The sequence below is a fragment of the Lonchura striata genome, chromosome 4 (genome assembly GCF_050655825.1).
Source record: "Lonchura striata isolate lonStrDom1 chromosome 4, ASM5065582v1, whole genome shotgun sequence".
NCBI classification, from domain to species: Eukaryota; Metazoa; Chordata; class Aves; order Passeriformes; family Estrildidae; genus Lonchura; species Lonchura striata.
In genome coordinates, this window is record NC_140706.1 from 32,148,638 (window position 1) to 32,175,077 (window position 26,440).

A 26,440-nucleotide genomic window follows, 5' to 3' on the forward strand; every position below is an offset into this window, starting at 1 on the left:
AATTATGCAAGGAAAATAGCCCACTGTGTGCAATCAACAAACATATATTTGAGTTCTTAAAAAAAGATTTTCTTTCAGACCACTGTCTGGTTTTTACTGAGGAGTGTTACTTTCTTTCAGGGGGAATTTCAGGACGCTTGTGGCCACAGCTCGGCCCCACTTTGCCGGATGCAGAAAGCGCCGTGCTGAGCAGAGCTGTGTGTGCTGAGCACCCTGCCAGCCTGCAGCAGCCCCTTCCCCTGGCAGCCCACGGGCATGGGGGGCACACGGTCATGCCTGTGCCTGCACACAGGCTGTCCCTGCAGCGGGAGGGCCAGCAGGCTCTCCCCACCTTTTACTACCTGATAGAAAGCAGAGGTAGCCGAGAGATTTCTTTGGTGACAAAACGGGCCTGGAAACAAGTGTTGTTGTCAGTCACAGGCTGCACATGGCACCCTGTACTTGGGGAACCCCATAAGCTTTAGCCAAAAGCCTAGCCTTGACAGGGATGGGAAGGGGGAGGAGAGGAAGGTAGTACTGCCTGGTTTCTCTGTCCTCTTTGGCTACCCTTTCTTTCCTATTTGAGTGAAAGTGGCCACTGAGTTGAGAAGCTTTTAGGCAGGATTTTCTAACTGCTATGCCACCTGCTTCCCCACAAACCAGGCAGAATCCAATTATTTTCTTCTTATTCACAGGCCTTTCAAAGAAATAAACACAGGTAATCAGGTTTAAGCAGAGATTTATTTAATCTCACTGCCTCACCAATACTTTGACCATTTCAGAGCAGTTGTGGATGAAATGCTGCTTCATTACACAGGAATTGCTCACAAATGCGGGGAGAGCTCCCACCACGCACCCTCGCCTTGGCAGCAGTGTGCATGTGCCGAGCCAGGCTGGCCGTGGTGTCTGTGCCCTGTGCCCTTGGGAGCTGGCAGTGAGAAGGAGCACACTGAACAGCAGCTCTCCCAGGCTGTGTGCTGGCTCCCGGGGCAAGGCCAGCACAGGGGTGGGCAGCAGGGCTCAGCTCTCCCAGCACCCGTGTCTGGAGCTGCTCAGTGCAGGGGCTGCCTGGGCACGGCACGGGACAGGCACAGCACGCTCGCCCTCCTTCCCTCCAGCCCTTTGCACAGGCCTGCTGAATGGGAGAGAGGAGAGAAGAGAAACAGGAACTTCTCTTTGGAATCACATCAGCCCAAAACTGAGAGAAGAAGCGAAAGTTAAGTAAAAGGGACTGTTTTTAGCAAAGGCTGTTGAACTTCCTAACTTCGCAGTGAGCAGTTCCTATGCTACAGTCTGTGGAGGCATGGCTTGATTCAGTGCAAAAGTTTCAGCTCCATATTTCCTGTCACTAATTTGTATTAATTACCAGTTGGCATTATAAGAAACATTCTCTTGGTGTCTTCTAATGCGGAGGGAAATCTCAGACTATCTCTAGAGTGAAATTTAGCAAAAAAGTATTAAAGTCTCAGTTTCTGAGTTACTAGGGAAGCATTAGATGAAACTAGGAGCAGCTTTCTACACCCACTGTGGTTAGTATGACATATCACATACTTATCCTAGCCCAAAAAAGAAACAGCACCTTGACTATTTTTCAGTGCCTGCATCTCTCAAAAAACTCTGGCACAGTAGAAATATGGGCCTGATCTTCAGATGAATGGTTCATAGAATTTTGAGTTGTGAAGGCTGAGAGCAGCATAGTGGGAACTCACACTCAGTAGGGCTTCCAAAAGTGGGTAGGGGTAAGGTTGAATGGCAAGTCAGAAAGATTTTAGCATCAACTCTAGTGCAAATCTAGCTTGTAATCCTATTAAACTCTAGGAAGACAATGTTTGCAGGTACCAGTGACCTCACAGGTACCACCAGGCACTTGTTCACTCTGCTCCAGTGTGAAAAGGACCCTGATATTTCTTCTTGTTTTATCATTTCATGTCCCAGACATGATCAAAACCAATTTTGATCAGAAGAGGCAACCTTTTTTTTCAGAATACAAAAGGAGAAAAAAATGGGATTACCACAAGAATTCTGTTCTGTAGTGTATATGACTAATCCATGAAAGATGCACAGATTTACAACTTCCATGGGAAAATAAATGAAACTATGGCATGTTCCTCCACAGCTTACATAAAGTAAAACTTCATTGTGATGCAGGGATCAAAAAGCAATGTCTCCTCTCAGAGAGACTCAGGATAAAGAGTTTCTTGAAATAACATTGAAAAATACTGTACTGGGCACTTGATAAGCTTCCCATCCTCAGGATGATATTCACATCTGTTGCTCTGGGAATAACAAAACATTTCCTATTTCTTAAACAAAACTAGGCTAAGATGGAATTATAGCTGGGAGCAGATTAATAAATTTCAAAATTAAAATATATGGCAGGACTGTAGCAATTATCTATCAAAACAAAGTCTGTTAAAACTCTAGAAAAATCAGAACTGCCGGTAAATTTAAACGGAAATGTAAACACATGAACACAGAGAGATATAGGCAGCCAAGCACGGCAGAGATGATGGTGCCTCTGTGAGCATGGTGTCAGTCCAACCCCACAATTTTGCGGTAGCACCTCATGGGATACAACCTGCTTCATCTGGTGTGTTCAGCTGAGGGCCCTGGGGCCTTGTTCTTACACAGTTTTGCCTCCATTTATATGAAAGTATATGTGAAAAATTCTGCTGATTTGTTTTCATCAGGTCAGAGTTCCAGATGTTATCCTGGAACTCTTTCCCCTTAGCTGGTATAGACAGTAGTGTATGTCAGTCCAAAACCCCAATTTTATTATTAGTTCTATGAAAGGTCATACCACCATAAGGCCCTGCCTTACCCCATCTTTAGCTTTCCAAGTATGCTGCCACATTGGCTTTTTATAAATTTTTAAAGCAGTTATATCATCTATTTGTTTCAAAAAGCAGTTTAATCCCCCTAGTATGCATGGGAAGATAGACACAAATCTCTTCTCTTCTGATGTCCAGACCCAGCTTATGATTGGTTAGATGACATGCCTAGTTATAGCTCCCTCCCCCAAATATTTACTCTTGGCTGTTGTTACCAACAGCAATCACACCTAATTCATACCTAAGGAGCCAGAATCATCAGCCATTCCCTCAGCTCCAGTTCTGCCTGCTGGTTGAGGAATAAGCTTTCCCCCTCACACAGAGATTTCTTTAAATCCAAGCCTGTAAATAAACTACTTTGAAGTTGGAGTTTCATGTCATTTTTAGGGCAGACTGAAAAATGCTTCTAATAGCAATAAAAAAACTCCCCACCTGTGGGAGGGGACTTGGGAAACTGTCCCCCCGAATTACCCTGGGAGGTGACAGGTGTGTAGTTCCCTGCCTCCCCTGTTATCAATCAGTATGTCTGTCATCCCTTGGTGCTAGAAAATTCTTTGTTCTTTATACCTCCATTGGTTCCTTCCCTGAAACCGCTCTTTCCCTTTACCCTCATTGGTTATAACCCTGCCACTCGACCCTGACTCTGCCCCCGAAGCCTTCCCTCACTGAACGCTTCGTGCCTGGACCCTCCCTCTCTTGTCCCCGTTATAATCCCGATTCCGCCCCCCGTTCGAGGCTCTCAGAGCGAGCTCCCTCCCGGAGTGGTTGCTTTCCCTTCGCTCCCTGAATTGCTGTTCCTCAATAAACGCTCCTGGAAATAAAGCCGCCTGTGTGCCGTCCCGCCTTCATAGAGGAAGATTTCATTACGCTATCCGGCTTCCGAGGACTCGGCTCTCTGACAAGCAGAGTGGTCAGAGACCCAGAAGCCTCAACTGGCGCCCGAACAGACTGGCCCCTCTCACGAGTCAGCCGCAGAGCGTCTCCTCGGCTGCATCGGCTCTGTGATCCGGCTGCCCGAGGACGAAAAGCGCCGTTCGCCGCCAGTTCCACGAGCGGCTGCTCTTCGTTGAAGAAGATCGCCTAACTCGCGGGCTGCAGACACCTCGTCCTGGTTCGACTTCGAGTTTGGGAGCAGACTCCGAACGGGACGAGACCTGCAGCGCTTCCTCTCCCCCTCAGAGGCTTTTTCGTTTTGACAGCGGTCTTTTTGTGGTGAGTTCCTGGTGCCCTGTCTGGCACCCGACCCTGTCTCTTTTCCTTTTCGTTTCTCGCTTTGTCTCTTTGGGGATTTCCTTTTTTCTGCAGTGAGAATGGGCAATCGCTTGTCTCCTGCCCGGCGGGATTTTTACCTCCACGTTAAATCCTCCCTTGTTTTGGGTAACATTTCTTTTAAAAAGAGGGACCTTAAGGCTTTTGTTAATCTTATTTTCGATAACTTCCCTGACACCTCCAGGGATGATTTTTCTTCTCTTATTTTCTGGGGAAATATTGGGAAACTGTTATACGCATTACAAGTAAAGGGGAATTTTTCTGTGGGGCATTTTTTTCCACTTTTTCATTCTATTTACACTTTATTTAAACAAAAGGGTGAGAGTTGGGTTCCCGGTTCTCCTAACCTTCATCCCGCCCCCCCCACTCCTAACCCGGTTTCCCCTAAGGGTGGGTCGGGCAGCAGATCCTGCCATAACCAGGCACAGGGCTGCTACCGTCTCCCTGCTGCTCCCCGCCCCACTCTGTCCTCTCCTCGTCCTGGGACTGGCCATCCCAGTGCGAGCCTTTCCTCTCCCCAAAGCCCTCAAACCCCTGTACCCAGTTTAAAACCATGTTATTCGATTCCTGATCTCTGTCACCACACCTCACAAAATGGCGCCGGCCACATGGCCGAGCAGCCCGCCACCGAGGGACAAAATGGCGCCTCCTCTCCACCTCCTCACTCCCTTCGGGCCCCTGCCAGTCCCCCTCAGGCTCCACCTCCGTCGAGTGCCGCCCCTGCGTCGGGTCCCGCCCCTACCACCGCGTCGATTGTTACGTCGTCGGGACCCGCCCCTCCAGCCCCCATGGCCACACCCCTGGGTGGGCCCCCGGCGGGAGGGACCGGCCTGCAGGAAGGCCACACCCCGGTGGGAGGGACCGGCCTGCAGGAAGGCCACGCCCCGGTGGGAGGGACCGGCCTGCAGGAAGGCCACGCCCCGGTGGGAGGGAACCCCCTGCCGGAAGGCCACACCCCGGTGGGTGAGCCTGGCCACGCCTCCCCTCAGGCCTCTTCTGGTTCCCACGCCACCGGAACCGGAAGTCGGCCTGGCCGGAAGCAGGCCATCTTGGCCTGCCGGGCTTCATGCCACCGAAGCCCACCGGCCAAGGGGAAGGTCCGAGCCCTTGCTCGTCCTGCCTCATCCTCCGATGAGGATGAGGACAGCGGCAGCCCCCGGCACACACCTAGGCCGGGAGGTGGGTGGGCCCGGATCAGGGCAGAGGCAATTAAGGATGGGGATTTAGAACTCGCAAAAGATCTGGGGCCGTTCGCAGCACCTGTGGTGAGGACCAGGGGGCAGCGGCCACACTGGGAGCAACTCCCATATGTGGAGATTAAAGAACTGAGGAAGGCTGCCAAAGACTATGGTCGAGACTCTCCTTTCTTTAAGAATGTATTGGACCTCACTTTCTCGGGCCATACATTGGTCCAGCATGACGTTAAATATATTGCCAAGTCCCTGCTCACTCCCACCGAGCTTTTATTGTGGGACATTCAATGGAGAAAGCTCCTCAAGCCTCTTCTGAAAAAACACAATTTAGCAGAGGCAATTGGAGAGGGAGAGGAAGCCATAGAAGCCCTGGCAGGGGAGGGGGAGTTCAGCCAGCCAGAGGACCAAATACTGTTACCCACGGAGGTCCTAGATGACATCAAGGAGGCTGGCCGAGCGGCACTGTTAAAAATCCCCGATGGGAAAACCCCGCTCCAGAACTTTTCAGCTATTACCCAGGGCCCAGAGGAATCTTTCATAAAATTCGTGGACCGGCTGAGGGAGGCCATCGACCGGCAGATAGACCATCCTGCAGCGAGGGAAGAGCTCCTGAGAAAGATGGCCATGACCAACGCGACAGCCGAGACAAAGAAGATATTAAGGACTTTACCTCAGGACCCCGAACCCACCATCGCACAGATGGTGGAGGCCTGCACGAAAGCCGCCTCCACCGAGACCACTGTCGCCCTTGCAGTAAGTAAGGGGATTGGGGAGGCAATGTTGACGATGAACACCATCCGGTGCTTCGGGTGTGGCCAGATGGGCCACATACAAGCCAACTGCCCATACTGGCCCCCGGAGCAACCACACTACTCGTACACACCCTCCCCAAGACCAATACCCAGGAACCCGATGCCCTACCATCAGCAGGCGGGAAACGGGTCGCGGAGCGCGGGGAGGGGCCGCGCAAGGACAACAAGTGGCCCCTCACAGCGCCCAGGCCTCCCCACCATCCGGGAGGACCGGTGGCCCAGCGGACAGTTCCGGAGGGTTGGCGGAGCCACGACGACGGGCTCCGCCTCTTCCGTAGAATCCGCAACTTAGATTCAGACACTCACCGGGTCCTCAAAAGCTCCATCACTGTGACTCTCCAGGATGAGGACCTGGTGAGAGTTCCCGCTGGGTTCCTGGAACCCCCTTACCGTAATTGTGAGGTAACAGTATTAATACTCGGAGATTGCAGGCTCACACCAGACCGTGTTACCGTCGTTCCTGAAGTGGTGTGTTTTCAGCCGGGGTCCGAGGTCACCGTCTCAGTCGTCTGCCATCAACCACCTTGCACCATCACCAAGGGGCTCCCCTTCGCTGCCATGTACCTCCTCGACGTGGCCGACCTCACCGATCCACCAGCACAGGACTATTTCGCTGGACATGACTCCGGGGAAGACAATTTTGTCTTCCTCACACAAAATGTTTGCAAATCCAGACCAATGATTGAGACTGTTTTATCGCTTCAGGGAAAGTCCATCAAACTGGACCTGATGGCAGACACCGGGGCAGACGTCACCATCATACCCCGGTCAAAGTGGCCCCGCGACTGGGAGTTGGTGCCTCCTTGTGGCACAATCTCCGGAGTGGGAGGAGCTGTCAACTCCATGCGCAGCAAACACCTGGTAAGTGTGGAGGGCCCTGAGGGACAGATTGCCACCATTCGGCCTTTTGTTGTTTCATCTAACATCATGTTATTAGGCAGGGACGTTTTGTCCCAATGGGGTGCCCGCCTCGATATCCCTAGCCCTGCATGGGATTTTTAGTATGGGCCACTGCGGAGCGCACCTCCCCACCGCTGAATTGGAAGACCGATGTTCCAGTGTGGGTGGACCAGTGGCCCCTTGTGGAGGAGAAATTAAAAGCGCTCCATGAATTAGTAGAGGAGCAGGTCCGCCTGGGGCATTTAATACCCTCCACCAGCCCCTGGAACACTCCTGTCTTTGTTATTAAAAAACCTGGCAAAGACAAATGGCGCCTGCTCCAAGACCTGCGCAGGGTCAATGAGGTAATCGAGGACATGGGCCCCCTGCAGCCTGGCCTTCCCTCACCCTCCATGCTTCCCCGGGATTGGCAGCTCGCAGTCATTGACATCAAGGACTGCTTTTTCAACATCCCATTGTATCCCGGAGATGCCCCCAGATTCGCGTTCTCCGTCCCTTCCATCAATAGGGCGGAGCCTTATAAGAGGTACCAATGGGCCACTTTGCCCCAGGGACTGAAAAATTCTCCAGTGCTCTGCCAAACTTTTGTGGCCCAGGTGCTTTCGCCGATCAGAAAGCTGTTCCCTGAAGCGATCATCCTGCATTATATGGATGATGTCTTGATCTGCGCTGAAACACAAGCTTATCTGCAGATCACACTTTCCAAAACTGTTAAAGCCATTAAAGCTGCAGGGTTTGAAATTGCTGAAGAAAAGATCCAGCTGTCAGCGCCATGGAAGTATTTGGGCTTTCACATTACGGGAAGGACTGTCGCGCCCCAATCTGTCACCGTCAAAGACGACCCACGGACCCTGCGGGATCTCCAGCAGATCTGCGGTACCATCACGTGGATCCGACCTCTCCTGGGACTCACCACGGAAGAGCTGGCGCCGCTCTTCAACCTGCTACGAGGAGATGGCGACCTAGCTTCCCCTCGCGAGCTAACACCTGCTGCCAAAGGAGCCCTGGAGAGAGTCGCTGAGGCCATACGATCCCGTCAGGCCCACCGTGTGGATCGGCTCCTTCCCGTCACCCTTGCCATACTGGGTAAGTGCCCAAACTTCCATGGTCTGCTTTTTCAATGGGACGCTGGGCGGAAGGACCCACTCCTTATCATTGAGTGGCTGTTTCTCCCGCACCAACCAGCGAAAACTATTTCAACTCCTGCAGAGTTGATGGCTAGGATAATAATAAAGGCCAGACAACGCCTCCGGACCCTCGCAGGGTGTGACCCGGCGTGCATTTACCTACCTCTTAATTTGGAACAATTGGAATCCCTGCTTCAGACAAACGAAAGTTTGCAAATTGCTTTAGACAGTTACCCTGGACAGATTTCCATTCATTACCCTAAACATAAAATATTCAAAGACACGTTATATTTGGCCCCAAAGTCATTCAAAAATAAAACACCTATTAAAGGTGCTCTCACGGTGTTCACCGATGGGTCGGGAAAATCCCACAAATCGGTGATCACTTGGAAGGACCCGGAGAGTCAGAAGTGGGAGTCTGACATCCAACTGGTTGAGGGTTCCCCCCAGATCGCAGAACTTGCTGCGGTCGTGAGAGCATTCAAAAAATTTCAGCAACCTTTCAATCTGGTAACAGATTCGGCTTATGTTGCCGGGGTAGCAGAACGGGCAGAACACGCCCTGCTCAAAGAAGTTCAAAACAAACAGTTATTCGATTTGCTCACGGAATTAATCTGGCTGATCTCCCACCGAGAGCAACTCTATTATATTATGCACGTCCGGGCTCACACAGACCTGCCAGGAGCTATTGCAGAGGGGAACCGGATGGCCGACCTCCTTGCAATGACATCTCATTACTCTGCACCTGCACTTTCATTAACCTTACCAGACATCTTTGCACAGGCAAGGCTCAGCCATGCGTTTTTCCATCAAAATGCACCTGCCCTTGCCCGACAATTTAAAATATCAAAAGAACAAGCCAAAGCCATACTAGCCACATGCCCAAGCTGTCAGTCCTTCGCCCTTCCACCGCTGCCAACGGGGATAAACCCCCGAGGGTTGGCAGCATTGGAGCTGTGGCAAACAGACATCACTCACTATAATCCTTTTGGCCGCCTGAAATACCTGCATGTGTCCATAGACACATTTTCTGGGGCCGTGTTCGCGTCACTCCACACTGGTGAGAAAACAAAAGATATCATCAAACATCTATTCATGGCATTTGCCACATTAGGAGTCCCAAAAGCCATCAAAACGGACAACGGGCCTGGATTCACCTCGACAAAATTCGCACAATTTCTACAACAATGGGGAATTGCCCATTCCACCGGCATTCCCCATAACCCCACAGGACAGGCAATAGTGGAACGCTCCCACAAAGAGTTAAAAAGGCTGCTAGAACAACAACACGATTCGGCTCTGGCCATGACACCAGTTGAAAGATTATGCAAGGCACTTTATGTTCTTAATTTCTTAAATTGTTCTGACCGAGAGCCGAATCCCCCTGCACTCAGACACTTTTGCAATAACACCAGGGCAGTTTTGAAAGAGCGTCCGCCAGTCCTCATCAGAGACCCAGAATCAAAAATCATCTCAGGGCCGTACCCTCTGATAACGTGGGGGAGAGGGTACGCTTGTGTTTCCACAGCCCAGGGTCCCAAATGGATTCCTGGAAAATACGTCAAACCGTACCTGGAGAGCACTACCACGGACCCCCCAGCGAGGAGCAACCCAGCGACCCCATCACAATCACCACCAGATAATGCAGTGGCGTGGCGACGGAGAAAAAAGAAGAGGACCGGAAGACCACCCAACATCGTCTCCCGGGTCCTCATCACAAGGACATACCTACCTCTGCAAGACTTAACAACTTCCGCCACCCCATCCCCTCCTGTGCCGTTCCCTCTACCCTCATACCTAACCCGTCATCCCTTTACCCCTCCGTCCTGAAATTTATTTTTATTTTTTTATTTTAACCCAAAAGGGGGAGCTGGGGGAGGGGAGGGAACCAAATGTATGTTGGTAATATTGTTTTGTTTAATTTTAGTACTAGGATGGCTGCCAGAACATCATTCACCCAAAAGAAACAACAGAAGATGTCCCACTGCGCCCAGCTGGTTGCAGCCACGCTTTCCATCCTCCTGTGGCTGCATGTAGCAGATGGCTGGGTGGTACCACAGCCGAAAGAAAACGTCTGGATCACGCTGGCAAAGTCCTTGCAGCAGGATAACCTATGTCTGGCCATGGGCAACGTGGACAATCCCCTGTCCACTTGCCTGGTAGGGGTCCCCTTGGTAGCTGATGATTGGCCGGTATCCAATTCCGACCTGCTCCGAACCACGGGTAGGAGGCCTAACCCGGTCGATACTTGGGATGAGTGGACCAAAATTTTGCCCAACAGCAAAGAGGAACCCCAAGAATTGGACTTACTGGGGTCCTCCACAGCTAGATATTGTGTCAAATTCTATTATAGGAGGCCAAGTCAAAATTGGCACGGAATTGACTTGGCCAAAGACACATACCGGAAAGATGTAACACCTATCAGTAAAAAATATAACAGCCAAACCTGGTGCAATTATACTAGCCAGGTGATTTCGGTTTCATCCACTCATCCCAAGACATTGCCCAGGGGGATGTTTCTTATCTGTGGGGACAGAGTATGGTCGGGAATTCCATCTCGGCTCCAGGGAGGCCCATGCAGCCTTGGCAAGCTTGCTACCCTCACTCCAAACAGAACTCAAATTCTAGATTGGAAAAAAGAAAGACAATTGGCACGCACCAAAAGATCATATGCTCAATTCGACGAAAATTGTGACTCCGAAATTTACGATTGGGGAAAAACAAAGAGGGTCGCTGTATCCATCTTTTTACCATGGTATGCAGCAGCTAAGGCCCTCGGTGAGCTTTCTCACCTGGAGTGTTGGATAAGCAAGCATGCCAACGCCTCGTCTGCCGCCCTCTCCGATCTTCTGGCAGACCAGCAAACCACCAGGCAAGCCACATTACAAAACAGAGCGGCTATTGATTTCCTGCTGCTCGCCCATGGCCACAGCTGCGAAGACTTCGAAGGATTGTGTTGCTTCAATTTAACATCACGGAGCACTTCCATCCAAGCCAACATCCAGCAGATCCGGACCGAAGTACAGGACATCAAAACGGAAACTTCGGCTGTGGACCCCGTCCACAAACTATTGATGCAGTGGGGCATTCCCGGGTGGGCAGCCTCCATTTTAAAAGGACTCTTTTGGATTTTCATAATTATCCTTCTGATTTCAGTTGCCTTAACCATCTTCAAAAAGACGCTTACCAAGACTTTGGCAAATATTTATTTAATTAACAAGAACGGGGGAGATGTGGGAGGGGACTTGGGAAACTGTCCCCCCGAATTACCCTGGGAGGTGACAGGTGTGTAGTTCCCTGCCTCCCCTGTTATCAATCAGTATGTCTGTCATCCCTTGGTGCTAGAAAATTCTTTGTTCTTTATACCTCCATTGGTTCCTTCCCTGAAACCGCTCTTTCCCTTTACCCTCATTGGTTATAACCCTGCCACTCGACCCTGACTCTGCCCCCGAAGCCTTCCCTCACTGAACGCTTCGTGCCTGGACCCTCCCTCTCTTGTCCCCGTTATAATCCCGATTCCGCCCCCCGTTCGAGGCTCTCAGAGCGAGCTCCCTCCCGGAGTGGTTGCTTTCCCTTCGCTCCCTGAATTGCTGTTCCTCAATAAACGCTCCTGGAAATAAAGCCGCCTGTGTGCCGTCCCGCCTTCATAGAGGAAGATTTCATTACGCTATCCGGCTTCCGAGGACTCGGCTCTCTGACAAGCAGAGTGGTCAGAGACCCAGAAGCCTCACCCACCCTCCTTTCATTTCAGCTAAGTTTAAAAGAGATCTCATCCAAGTTGTTCATGTAAAAAAACCTCTCACTCCCTCTCTCAAGTGGTTTGATGGGGTTTTACATCTCTATCTGATCTGCAGGGATTTTTTCCGGGCATGTACATAGCGCTGCTGTCCCTGGGGCAAGTAACAGAGCTGCTTCTTGACTCTTGGGCTTCGCTTCAGCTCCTTTCTTAGAAAGTACAAGCCATGCAGAAAACCTTGCTGAAAAGTCACTGCATGCCTTAGAAAGTGAAAAACCTGCTCTTGGGCAGAGCCTGAAAGTCTGACTATTGTCACCATGCCCGAAAGCTCAGAGGCGATGGAGCTCCCACAGCCCTCGGAGGCAGTGGGTGGATGCAGGGGTGGCAGAACACCCCAAGGCCCACCCCTGTGCCCTCCTGTGGCATCACTCTAAGCAATTAGGGAGTAGGCATCATGCAGTTTAATCTCATATTATGTTATGCAGCAGAGACAGTTTAAAAATAGGTTTCTTGGTGCCAGCCCAAGCTTCCCATCCCCTGATGTGTGTCTGAGTCTGGCTATGACAGTCATGGAGGCAAGAGCTTTGTTCAGTAGACCATGAACTGAGCAACTTCTTCTAGCTAGTTTCTGCAGATACTTTGAAGGGTGCCAGTGAAACTGCTGCTGTGGATTTGTTTCGCCTATATTCTGGAATTGAAATTTATCTCTAACAAAAGGGTAGAGGGAAGAAGAAACACTGAGATCTGCACTACTGCAAGTTCTTTGGCAAAGTGGATTTAGATGCAAAGTAGGTGTGCCACGGCCTGGACCAGAATATACAGAAATTAATGTGACACTGAGAAGCAGAGACAGCCCCAGCAGCAACAACTCCTCTCCAGGAGTCCTCAGATGAGGAGTAAGGAAGAATCAGGTATGGCTGCCCTGAGGTGGGGGCATTTCCATCCCCCTCTCCACCAAAGCATTTTTACCATTTCTGGTTTCAGGCTGTGCTGCTCAAACTTCTGCAGAAACCAAGTTACTGTCCCACAGCCCAAGGTTGTCTTACTTGTCACTCCCTAGCAGGCTGAGAGTGTTAAGATCATTCTTGCAATGCATGTTCCCATGGGAAGGTTATCAGAGGGTACCTGTTTTACCATGTGAGTGTGAGTGAGACTACCCCATGACCCACTGGCATACACAAAAACCAGTACACACTTTGGAAAAACTGAACTTTGCATCAGACTGACTTAAATTAGATGTTTTAATGAGAACAACTTACAAGACACCGCCTGTTCTTTCTATCTTCCATATCACATAAAGTTTTGCAGATGGTTTATGAGATGTGATGGTCTGTACTCTTGACAGCTGCAAGATGTTCAGGTTGTTTATAGAGACTAGAAGAGAACAAATTCAGCCTTGGCCCTTTCCCCACCTACATGTGAAGCTATATGTGGAACAAAGTGTCTAATGTTTGCACTGAACCTCGCTTTCACTTGCCAAGCTGAAGACAGGAGGAAACAAGAGCAGAAGACTGCAGGACCTGAATACAATAGCAGATGTTCACTTGAGGCTTCTTTCAACACCCCATTCTGCAATACAGCTTTAATCTCTTCACTGTTATTCTGATCAATACTTCTTTCTGATATGATCTTACAGGGGAGAAAAAGTGCTTCCTGAGGGGATCTACAGCTATGCATCCAGAACAGACACACTAAAGTATCTGTAACCTCAACATGACAGGAAAAAACTTTGCTCTGCCAACACCAGCCCTTCTCAGGCTTGTCATCACTTGGCAATTTTTGGTGTTCAGACATGCTGCTGACAGAAATTGTGTGAGTTGCTTAAACAGGAGAATCTGTGCTCTGAATAATGCCAGTGAATCATCATCAAACTTCTGGGAAAAGGTTTTTACCAAGGTTAGCCAACAGAGCTGTAAAGTCACCTACCTCAGAGAAAAATGTCACACTTAAAGCAACAGAGGGGAAAAGTCTTGGCTAAGTGAGGGAAAGGCTCAAGAATTTATATTACTCTCTGAGGGAATGGATAACTATCATGTGCACTTTTATTTGCTGTGAAATAAATTAGACACAGCAAACAGTAGCATTTATAGAGAATTCTGCCTGGTGTTGCAACAGCTATGAAACTCAAAACTACCAGAAAAGCAAAATCTGGAGCTTTTGCTCAGTGTGTCTTGAAGGGATGGCTCTAAGCTGCTGTGTCTGATAGGTCAGCCTTTCCCTGCCACAAAGTGTGCCAAAAGCTGACACCACATTGTGAGGGTTGGTGTGGCTGAGGAGCTTCATCTACAGAATATGACCTGGCTGACTGAAGTAAGAGCAGTGATGTCTGAAGGCTTGTGTTCCATCCTCCCAGGAAAGGTGCTGTGGTGATCAGGAGCCTGACAACAGGCTGTCTTGCTCTGGAGCAGGTTTCTCACAACACAATGGGACATGGAAAGGCTGGGGAGAATTCTCACTCTTGGATTAAAGGAAAAAGTTTCCAGGAATTAATGATGAATGGCAAGAACAGCTAGGTTGATTTTTGTGATCATTATGTTAAGGACATCTGAGAAGAGTAAAATGTGATTGACAACACATCAAAAAAGTGACTTGCTCAGGGTTTTGTAAGGGGCACATCTTCTCTTGGGACTCTGACAACAAAATACATATGAAATGCAACAAACCAGGACCCCATGTGACTCCAGAACAACTCAAAGTTCCACAAGGATTTTTGAACCACAGAGGTCAGAGATAGATTTCAGGGCACTGTATGGCTGAAGCCATGCAAAAGTGTTACATTTAAGAGATTGAAGAGCACAATACCACTGCCTGAGTAAGGGATCATGCTGCAGAGATCAGGAATGGCATAACAGGTAATGAGCTAAGGTCTAAAGCTTTGCCTTTGTGGGTTCTTAACTCAAAACAAGTGCAACTCCTGGATTCCAGAAAAAGAATGGGTGGGAAGGAAGGGGAGGGGAAGGGGAGGGGAAGGGGAGGGGAGGATTTAAAATCTGATCCAAGGAAATCCTATGTACTTGTTGTAAGTTAAAAGCTTAAAAAGGTACAGTCACTATAGCCACAAAGGCACTAATCTTTATGCTATTTGGCTGGAGAGGCCCAGAAATTCCGATGCACAAGGCTCCTGTTTCTGTGTCACTGTGAATATTGCTGTGAACCATGAATATTTTGTTCATTTTGGCGCTGAGCAGATGGCAAGAAACTGGAAGGGATTCAGACAACAGTAGACATGATTTAGGAGACACTGGAAGAATTGGCTTGAGAAACAAGCAAACAAATGTAAAATGGGATGAGAAATGAGCTAGAGCTCTTTAGAGACTGTAAAACAACTGAGAGGAACTATTTAGTTTTATAGAACAGAATATAAACAAAAGTAATGTGCCATGAGTAACAAAGAGCTTTGCAAAATTAACTCTAGCTGGTCTCACCACACTGATTTAAGTTACCAGTCCTTTTTTCTTGCATCTCAGCTACAACAGGAGCAGCAGCAAGAAAGGCAGTGCAGCCTCCCTCCACTGGCAGCCCCCTGCATGGTGGATTTAAATCCTCACTTCTTCAAGGCTAGAAGTGCACACCAAACTTGGGTGAGCTTGGGTGGCCAGTGCAGATCTGCTGCCATTGTTCCTGCCCCAGTATCTCCAGCAGAGAAGGGATGAAGAAGAAACAGTGGTTGGCAATTTTCACAGCAAGAGCTTTTTGTTGCTGTAAGTAACTCACATCAGCAGATTCTCTGTGGGGGTCTTCAATACATCTGCATGGAGGTGAGTTAATAGAAGCAAACACCTTGATCTGGTGGCACATACCAGAATCCCTTTTTTGAGTGCTGCCAGCTCCAGTGTGCACTGTACACGACTTCACTTGCTCCTTCCAGCTGCCTGAGCAGCAGCTGCTGGGCACTGCTTTCCTCTTTGGCTGCATTACCTGCAGTGCACTAACAGACCAGGAGGCCCCAACAGTTTCAAATTATCTCTCCCACTCCTTCACAAGCCCTGTGCACAGCAGGAGAGCAGGCCAACAGGAGGGGTGGGCTGCCTCTTCAGAACTTCTTGAACTACTAAGGGCCTATTTTTTTTTATCACTTTCATGGCTTGCACATGCACAGAGAGCTGGCAGTGTGCTGAGCATCCTTGCAGCTCCACCCCCTCCCTTTCCAGCACTCATCCCTATTTCTAAAGCAGGCATGAAGCTGCAGATGCCCATACTGAGCCCATGCAAAATATTTCAGCCCATTCACAGCAGACCTTTTCTGTGAGGCATGACTTGCTCCCAGCTGCTGGCCCTTTGTGGGATGTCTGCCCTTGCATCCATGCACTCCCACCCCCATGCACTCATGCAGCAGTGCATTCATTCACCTGCACGCTCATGCACCCACCTCCCATGCACCAGGAATCTGTGTGCCCGGGGAGCCACAGCAGCTCCTGCCAGCACTGCAGCAGTGCTGCTTGCTGCCTCCACTTCAGTGGCCATGGCAACTGTTGTTGTGTAATGAAGTGCTGCCAGGATCTAGGCCAGGAAAAGAGCTTTGTAAAGGAAATGAAAAATAAAAAAAATCAAACCATGGAAAGGCATGATGTTAAGCCAATAAAATCCAAGCACCCCCTCTGCCTGGCGGCACACACACTTTTCCACACTGGCTGCCTGCAATTCAGCCTTGCCACGGCTGACCCGAGGACCAGCAGCTGAAGAGTCACTGCTCAAACCAGTGCATGTGGTTGTTTGTGCTACTATGTTTTCCCCCAGCAATAATGAAGAACAAATTGTATCCACCGCTCATCTAGTTCTTTAAGGAAGTGGTTCAGACAATGAAACACATCTCACTGAGCAGCTAAGCCAACAGAACAGGCTACCTACTGCAAGATGCCAGGCTGGAGCAGCTTAAATACTTGTTATTTTGACCCAGAGTTGTTTGCATTTGCTTTGCTGAAAATCCCTTCATTGAAAGAAGAGGTGTTCTTAAAAGTGTGGGTCCTTGAAGGTCTCTCTAGGTTTGTCTCCATGAGAGGCAAATTCACCAAGGAAGCCGGAGGCCTGGGTGCAGGGATGCCTGAGCACTTTCTGTGCCAGGCAGTTCAGTTCAGATGCAGGAACCTCATCCCTGCTACGGTGAGCCCTTGCCAGGCCAGGGCTGTCCCAAACAAGCATATGGGAAGTACACTGCATCCTATGGAGCTGCAACTCTGCTGGGTTTTGCCTGGGAGATTTCTGAATGCGGCTCATTGCATCATTGCATAACAGGACAGAAGGAAAGACAGGCAGTGGCAGGGAAACTCTCACACTTTTTTTTTTTTTTTTTTTTTTTTTTTTTTTTTTTTTTTTTTAAGTGAAAAAGCAGGAACAGAGGTGAAGGAGCAAGTATTAACTGCCAGCCTTTAATCCCTGGATTCCACAAGGGCATCTCACCTTGGTAGCCTGTAGCCCTTGCCAGGCTGGCCTGCCAGAGAGTGAGGTTGGGAGAATGAGAGGGAAATGGAGAAGGAAGGCTGTTTTCTAAACAAGGAAAGGGGAAATTGCCTCTGTACCCAGAGTGGAAATATGAGGAAATGCTATGTTTTCACTGGGCACTTTCTGTTTTTCTCTCAGGGTTTTCAATCAATACTAACCTTGGTAACTGGTGTCTGTGAGCTAAACACTCCGGGTCAACAATGCTGTGAGGAGAAAAAAGCCATTAACGGAGCTTTAAACTACCTGCAAAAAGTACCCTGGTGAGTGCTGTTTCCCTGCCACTGCTTTCACCCACTGTAAAACCCAAGGTGCCCCATGTCAGTCTGAGCCCAGGAGAGCCCACAGCTCGTGGTTTCTTCAAGGCAGCAATCTCAGCTGCTTTCCCTCTCAATGGCCATGGAACCTCGCCCTGTCAGCCTTCCCTGGCAGATTCCGCAGGTCAGCCTCAGCCTGGGGCGGCGGGGAGCAGGGAAGGTGCAGCTGATGGTCTCCAGGAGATGCTAGCTGCCTTCTGGCACGCCTGGGACAAGGGCAGGAACTTCGCCTGAAAGTTTTCACCCCTTAAAATGTAAAAAGGCGTGTTTATTTAAAAAGGGACTCTGTGCAAGGCCGAGGGAGAGCAGCCTCCTTTCCCCGTGGCCGTGGCAATGCTCCAGCCCCGCTCCCCGCCGGGCTGGAGGCTCCGCGGCTCTCCCCACGCGGCTGCGGGAGCGCCCGCAGCGCGGAGCCGCTCCCGCGTGTTGGCGCTGACATCTAGCGTCGGCAGCGCCCGCCCTCCCGGCGCGTCCGCCCTGAGCGGCAAGGAAGAATGAAGAGGGTTTTCCTTTGGATTAGGACTTTCAGTCTGGTTAGAGACCTGACCCATAAGCCCGCGAGTATCTTTGCTCCATTAAAGACCGAAGAAAATAAACACAGAGCGCTCAGAAGTGGAAATAAATATTGTTAAGGAAAGTTCTCTACCCCAGATTTCCTGTAGCAGAGCGCCGGGTGTCTGATTAAAGCATGGGGGGAACATTAGATAACTGAGTGGTACAGCAGTAGGAACAGCTCAGCCTGGTGGATACGGGAAGGGACCACAAACAAAGGAATCCCTGGGCTTGAATACCCTTGCAGTCTGTGTACCTGTTCCAAAGGTTATTTTTGGGTCTGGGGTCTTCCAGTTGTTCACTGGCTGGACAGTTATCATCCTGTGTCACCTTTCACCTGTGTTTTTCTATTTTTGACTTAGATCTGTTCTGACCTTTCCATAAGGTACAGTCAAAAAAAAAAAAAAAAAGTCATAACAGGCATTTTATCTGAAGCTGCAGAAACAGACTTCAGGCTTATAAATATGTGAAGGAAGAGGAAAACATGTTTGTGCTCTACTTTCTCCAGAAAACTGGGATTGATTCTTGTGCAAGAGGGTTCCCTAGGTCCTGTTGGTCAAAGTCCATAGTGTTTATGCAGCAGTTGACTTTGCTGAAAGGGACAGATGGAGTCAGGGAGCAGATCTTATCATCCTGACAGAGCAGGCATCCTGCCATTGAAGTTTCCCCAGGAAGTTTCCTGTTGCTGTTTAACCTTTAAATATGTGGTCTTTCTTGTCAGATTTCCCATCAGATATCCCATTTCAGGCAACCAGGGAGTTCATACTTTAGTTCAGATGGTGCAGGGAATCTTGTGGAACCATAAACTGTTTGCTCTGTACTCACACTTGAACTTCAGAATGTACACAGAGATACCTTATATTAAACTCTGGCCCATTTAAAGACAAAATAGTCCCTCATATTGGCATGGAGAAACAGCCACTGAAAACAAACCTCTGGAGAGGAACAAGCCTATCACAAACCCCTGCAGTCACTGAAAGCATCCTTTAGTGACAGGTTTCCTCCTGGCTCAGCCACAATATTAGGGGGTTTGGATGGTGGATCCTCTAAGGAGAAAATGGTCTGACATAGCACAGACAATATACATCAGGGGTAGGAGCAAGGGTTTGGGGTTTCATAACCCTGTGCCATACCAAGGCCATCATAGCAATGGGAGAATAAGAGTTTTCTTCCAGGAGCCTTATTCCTGAGCCAGCTATTGCTGGAGGTACCCATTTGGGCAAACACTGCCTCTGCCATGGCAAACTGCAGCAGGAGGGGCTGTTTTGAGGCCGCACCTGAATTATTAAATCTGATGTGTTGGCTCCTAAGAAGAAGACAAAACCTACTACTCTTTTACAATGTATTATTTTAGAGTGAGTGCTGTGGTTTCACATTTCATAAAACCATGTAATGCTCTTGTTTTGAGGAAAGGCATACTAGCAGCTGCACAAAGGCCATGTAAAAAACAATGACTTTGCATGAGTAATCATGAGTTTCTGCCTATGGGCTATCCAGAATGAAACTTAGTTCAGAGACTGGTGCTTCTCTTCTCTTCTTCAGAAGAGCTTTTCCAAGTTCCTCTGATCAGTATCCCATAGATGAAGTTGCTCATTCCAGTGTTTTGGCTGCTTGCAAGTGCTGACTTGCTTCCAGGGCACTTTTGAGTTTTGCCATTTCGCTGGTGGCAGCAATGCTGTGCCACTCTCAGAGAGTTTTCTAAGGAAAATGTCTCACACTGGTGTATGAGCAGCATTTCCCTTTCAGTTTCTTTGACTTCAGATGTGCTTCAAATGCCATCAGTAGGAAAACATTTAATGTCTCATGCAATGTATTTTTAATTCCTATTCATCCAGAATCTTGCTGATAGATGTTCATGTCACACATTTTAAAATAACATGCTTGTAATTAATGTTTAGAAAGTATTGGTCCAATCTACCACTTGCAGGTGATTCCTGTGGCACATTCCAGCATGGCAGCAGTGCTATGCTGATGAGGACTGAATGAGCAGGGGGTGGCACTCCCCAGGGATGTGCCTAACCCCTGTGCAATACTAGTTCCCAAGGGAGAATGGAAATTGGAAATCACATTCCCAGCCTACCAGAGCCTTGAAGGATGCTGGAGATGCTGGGCACAAGGAAGTGCCTGGGGAATGACACAGAGACTGGCAAGGGGCAGTGTGAGATGCTGGCCTTCAGGTGAGAGGAAACCACATCAGAGAGACTCAAGCTGGTGTCAGCTACAGTTACACTGACTCTTTCCCCCAGGAAAGGGAGTGGATAACTCCAGTACTGTGCACAAAGCAGGGCAGCATGTTGGCACATGCAAAGGACCATCTCCTGGATTTGGGCTTCAAACCCAGGTGTGGGAACCTCAATACTTCTCCAGTCCAGCCAGGGTAAGACACAGTTTGTGATGCTCCCTTAAGCATGTTGTAAATCCCTGCCTGCAGTACTGGAAATATTCCTGTTTTTCCTGAGACTCTGCTGCCTCTGGTGCAACCATTTCCAGCTTGTGGAGAAAACTGCAGCTGTGGAGAAGTATAACAAAATAAGTCAAACTCCAAACAAGCAGAGCAAACAAGTTCTTAACCTTATTTTTTTGGAAAAAAGATATCCATTTCAAATGTTTCTTGCACCTGCTAAATGCATTATCAGTGGTGTTGTATCCTGGACGAGCAGTCCTGATGAAAGACAAATAGCTTCTTTGTTGTGATCTGGTGTGCTTGTGACAGCCATTCAGGAGGTGATTTACAACTCTGTGCTGGAAGCTGGACAACCACACTCAGTGCTCACATGGTTGCTCTCCATCGTTTCCAAACTTCCTTGAAAGAGCTAAGCACTTTGCCACCTATTTTCTCTTTCGAAAAACCCTCAGAATGAGGTTTTGCATGTGTTGGACATGCCAAGGAAAATAAGTCCTTATTGGGAATTGGAGGCAGAGGGCCACTGGCCCTGGAGGTTATTACAGGGTGTCCAGTTCCAGCAGCTGACAGCACTGCAGGAAATCTCAGATATTTTTTGCTGCCATGCTCTGGATTAACACATAAGCATAATGTCAGAAGGAAAAACAAAGGAAGTTGAGCCACGTGCTATTAAAACAGACTGAGCAAAGAGCTTGTTTGGTGTCAGGCTGCCCCAGCAGACTGGTGCTGGAGGAACCGCCCGTGCTTTCCACCTCGGGCCACCAGCTGCCTCTGCTCTGCCTAGGTGACCTTAGCCATGCTCTTCCACCCCTCTGCATGGGAGGTGGCCAGGGACATGCCTAACAGGATGTAGCCCAGAACCCAGTACCACAGTCCTGGTCAGCCCTGACCTGTGGCAAACAAGAAGCCATTTTTTCAAATGGGTTTTCACTCAAAAGGCATGGTGGGGCATGGGGGCTGACTGCTTCTGACAACATATCAGAGGAAACAGTTGTGGCATCCAGCACTCACAGGCACAGCACAGGGCTCCCTGGAAACAAGGTGAAAATGAACCTTGGGAACATGAGCTACTTTGCTGTGGCTTTCTGTGCTGCCTACTTAAGGTGGCAGTGAGAGCACATCATTTTGTCAAGACGCATGTGCCATTTTTTGGTGCTATTTGTTTTGGGGATAAAAGAGGAAGGATGAAAAATAAAATTTTTTACTGGTTATCCTGAGCAGAGGAAAGGGCACACTTTCACCTGCTTGTCTGTTCGTGGTCAGTGTGGTGCCTTCCAGCCCATCCCACTCCTCCCTGCCCGGTGCCAGCCTCAGGTATAACTACAGGGAACAGTATGGGCAAACAAGAGCCTGAAGTGATTTGGCTTCATGACAACCTTCCTTGCCCCCAAACAGGTGATAGATCAGGCAGCTGATGTTAGAGGTCTACCAGAAGAAAAGCACCTCTCAGAAAGAATGCAAAGCACTCTGACTTCTGAGATCCCTTGGGATGATGGTTGCCCAAGAAGTAAGCCTTCCTACTGTTTATTTCTCTTCACTTCAGGTAATCAGAGCTTTGTTTAGCTTCTTCTCCAAGAAAACCATAAAACTACCTACAGCTTTAACTTCTCTGAGTCATTACAGCTGAAGGAAACACTCAAGAGCAGCCCAGTGTGGTGGCACTCAGGCAAAAGGGGCAACAGTGTGCACATACATGACACATGCTTGACACATGCAAGAGACACTTGACACATGCTCTCCCTTTGCTTGTTTGACAGTGTCCAGATGGGCTTATCTGGGCTAGAGGAAAAGCTGTGCCACCAGAGGATATGTAAAACAGCAGGACAAGCAGGATCCCCTTGGCTGGAGGCAGGGAGGTCTCTCCACAGGTAGGAGATGGCCCCTGGAATCCAGAGTAATTTACAAAAGAAGGAGAAAAGGAAAGTGGGAGCTCTTCAGGTTTTCAGCTTCTCCTGCCAGCATGAACTGTTGCTTTCTAGAAATGGTGATATTGATTGAAAACATATTGACTTCAGGATGTCCATAGAAAGATAAAAGCATTTTTACAGAGCACTAAATGGGAACCTCCACACTGGGGGCATGTTTCAGGGAAAAGAATGGTACGATTTCACTCAAGTCTATGATAAAGGCCTTGACAGAGCGCAGAAGAATGTCAAATGACAGACTGTCTTCACTACTGGAATTGAAAGATGTGATTATAAATCTCAGTACTGTGGAGAAGAGCAGTAATACAAAGCTACAACTCAAGGTAACAGAAATAGGATGCAGATGTGGCATAGTGAATTCAGAGCAGAAGAAACATCCTATCTGCAACACCCAGTTCCCACTGAAATCCTGCTGAAGTCTGCTTTGACTTGCAGTAAGAGTAATGAGGACAGAAATCAAGGGAATTTGTCTCACACAGAGACCTCTGTGTGTTACACTACAGCATGACATAACTCACACACTGACCCTAGATGCAAAGGGGAAAAGAAAAGAACCTAAAGAGAGATTTTATTTTCTGACTCTACTATTATATAGAATACCAAAAGTGACAGTGAATTGGAGGGTGAAATTACCACCTCTCTAACTACACTGGTCAAACTAACAGTCCATCAATTTTCTCCCCTGACAAAGAACAATGTAAAATAATCATTGTTTATATGAACAGTGTGTGAGAACTGCAGTAAATATATGTAAAGATCAGAAGGTGTAAGAAACTTTTAGGAGAACTTTGAAACTCTCGCAAGAACAGGGCAACATCTGGGTACTCAAATGGAAAATCAGATCAGATACCCCAGGACTGTGGGCTCTTCTAGCTCCTGTTCTCAGATATAAGATTCCTGCCATGGCTGAGACCAGCTCCAGCTATTGGTAATATGTTAGGGTTTTGTAACCTGAGCACAGAGCTGGTGAGAGAATGTAAGGCTGATCCTGATGTCCAGATATGACCGTGCCTTCCTCTAGGGAAGGACGTCATCCATGGTGCTTAGACAGGGATGGGACTTTACCTGTAAGAAAATCTGATGTAGATAAGGCTTTGCTTGAGACGTTGTAGCTTGTTGGTGGAGAAACACCCAAAGCTGGGAAACAGATATAATGAGAAGATTTCTTTACCCAGAGCAGTGGTTGGGTTGTAAACAGCTTCTCTGTGGGAGCAAACTCCCCAGGGGGGCTCAGGAGTCTGCAGGATGAGAACCAGACACTTGTAGTTTCTGAACAATGGGCAAAATTGAGACTTTAATTTGTGTCCTCCAGGTAAGGATTTCAACCTCCAGCATAGCCTTACTAATGAATAAGACACAGTAATGAAAAGCCAGGACTGATGAGATCAAAAATACGAAAGCCAAGATGGACAATTTGCAGTGGCACACAAAAAAAAGTAAGGGCAATTGTAGGCAGCAAACTCTCTGCAGCACAGGGCATGCTTGCTGCAGGCAGCCTGTCAGAGGCCAGCATTTCAGCATTTGGCACCTAATTATAAATATTTTCAGGTTAGCTTAAATAACTACTGTCAGAATAAAGGTCTGTTTCTCTGTTAGATCATGATGTAAGCCCAACTCCCTCAGTTCTTAAGCACTAATGTTCAAAAGTTAAAGCTGAACTCCCTGTAACCTCTGGGCTATAAAGGATGTCAAATTCCAAATATTTTTTACTTTTAAAATGACATTTTATGCTAAACCTGGATAGTTTATTTTGTAGGTATACTAAGCTCAAGCTAATGTTTTAAGTCTCTTTGTGTTCCATGTAGAAATCTAACAGAAAAATCAAACATAGAATATTTTTTTGTTCTTGGAAAGTAGGCACTGGAGTACTTATTTGCAAGATATTTTAACCTCTCAAATTACCCTTCATTTAATGGGAAAAATCTGAAACCTAAATACTTTGCTGAATAGGTCTACATTTGTCTAGCACTAGATGACCATAAGATTGTGCAAGATTGTTAGACTTTAATCTAATACTTTTATCATTTAAGGCTGATGCTTAAGCAAGATCATAAACTGGCAGGAACTGCTGTGCAAGGCACTGGTGGATGTGCAAAATACCAAGTTGTTTTCTTGGAGGAGCCACTACCATATGAATGGATGTGTTGAGTTCAAGTGCTGAGGAACATGTTAGTGGTACAACATAGCAGGATTAGTAACACCTGCTTTATTTGGTTGATTATAGTTTTGTCTTGTTATACTAAATAAACTAAAAAATCTTCACAAACCCACTTATCTTGCCAAGTTTTCATTCCCCACTCACACCATTACATGTTAACATCAGTTTCTAGAACAGCAGTAATCTTCACCACAGTCCCCCACCATTTGAGAAATGACGACACAGTATAGACTAAGTAGAATATACAGTATCCAGGTGCTTAGGAGTGATATCTGGTTTTGCTGTCTAGCAAACTCAACTTTTCTGATTTCAACAGAGAAATGCATTGCACAAGGTCTCCTCAATGAGATAAAAACTTCTGTGTTACAGAACACTGATGTTCAGACAAGCACAGTCTTGGGTTAATAAAGTAGTGATGTTGCAGAGATGTGAGTTATAAATGTTGGGGAAATAGTGGTGGTGGAGATGGGTTGATATCCACGCAAAACTCTAATTCTTTGGAAGGGTTGAAGACTAATTTCAGACCAAGAAAATGACACCCTCCCCTTGAGCTGGACAGTCCTGTGCTCAGGCTGACACATGGGGTGAGGGAGGAGCTGGTCTTGTGTCACATGCCACCATTGGCTGGTGCAGGCTTCCCAGTGTTCCTTGACATGAGTCCTACCTATCTTTCAGTGACAGAGCTTCCCTCTGGAGTGAGTTTAAGCCCACTGGTGAACTCTTTATTTTTTCTTAATTGCCTTCACGACTGCTCGAAAGTAACTCGTAACCCTCTGTGGCTGTGCAGGGTTCAGGTCAAAATTGTTATTCCAACCCACACTAGCCATGCTTTTCCTTAGGGGCCTCTTTTGGGAGCTTATTTGAAGTGAAATTTGCATCCTCTCCTTCCCACCTCAGGTGTGCAGAAGTTCAGCCACTGATATAGGGGGCTGACATCAGGCAGTGCTGACTGGATTCAGTCCTGTTGGAGACATATCCCCCCTGCTGCTGGCCCCCCAACCCTTTTCTTCTCTTTTCAGCTATGAATACCCCTGCAGCAGTTCAGGTATCTGTGTAAAGTGGGCAAGAGTGAGCTGCAATTACTGCCCAAGAGAAGCCATTAAGAGAAGGTTCTCTTGGAGATCTGGGTAGTGATCATATAACACTGGGTTAAGAGAGGGGTTAAGCAAAACACTTGAAAACTTGTCCCAGTGATTAAATACTCCTCTTCCACCCTCTGTAAGAACATAAAGTTCTGGGATGGCTGGAGTGTGTGCTGTTTGTGTTTACCAGCCCTGGGTGCACTTTCTTCCTGTGAATTTGTCCCACCTATGATTTTAGCAGTCAGGGTCTCCAGGGAAAAGGCCTTGCACACCCAAATAGTGCTATGGTGCAAAGAGCCACCCTCTTTGTTCATTCTAGTGACACTTCATGAAAGCACAGCCTGTTCCCCAAGGACACCATTGTCAGGGAGCATTCACAGAGCAGGGCTGACAATCATGTACCAAGCACATGCAGCTCCTTGCAAGGAAACTGGGAGCCAATGAGGGGTCTCCACTAGTTCATTGAATTTCTTCATCTCCAAGAGATATTCTTCAAATAGAAAAGTTATTGATATGACCTGTGATTGTTGTAGTGAAGGACAGAGTAAGAGATTTGGAGAGGTGCTCTCTAAATGTCACAATTGCCTGAACTGAAGCACTTCAAAGAACATTAAATAGCCCCTGGCTGTAAATCAGGGTGGTCACTGTCCCACTTTGATGTACTCCTTATTCAGCACGTTAATGTTTTCAGTAAGGCAAGTCTCATACCAGATAGTTAG

At 48.0% G+C, this 26,440-nt stretch overlaps 1 protein-coding gene and 2 long non-coding RNA genes across 3 annotated transcripts; 2 read left to right on the top strand and 1 right to left on the bottom strand.

The window, feature by feature from the left end:
* Positions 1 to 701: 701 nt before the first annotated feature.
* LOC146767576 (uncharacterized) lies at positions 702 to 17,995 on the bottom strand. The gene is made up of 2 exons (XR_014955118.1): positions 11,847 to 17,995; positions 702 to 3,242 (listed from the first exon to the last, which is right to left on the bottom strand). It is a non-coding gene; the product is annotated as an uncharacterized LOC146767576 (long non-coding RNA).
* Positions 3,232 to 11,735, top strand: LOC146767577 (uncharacterized). Its single transcript, XM_085578745.1, has 2 exons — positions 3,232 to 4,022; positions 10,039 to 11,735. The coding sequence occupies exon 2, from the start codon at positions 10,046 to 10,048 to the stop codon at positions 11,402 to 11,404; it is 1,359 nt and encodes a 452-aa protein (XP_085434871.1). The 5' UTR covers positions 3,232 to 4,022; positions 10,039 to 10,045; the 3' UTR covers positions 11,405 to 11,735.
* A 7-nt stretch (positions 17,996 to 18,002) lies between the features above and the next one.
* Positions 18,003 to 24,751, top strand: LOC144246123 (uncharacterized). The gene is made up of 2 exons (XR_013339807.2): positions 18,003 to 22,424; positions 24,512 to 24,751. It is a non-coding gene; the product is annotated as an uncharacterized LOC144246123 (long non-coding RNA).
* Positions 24,752 to 26,440: the final 1,689 nt, after the last annotated feature.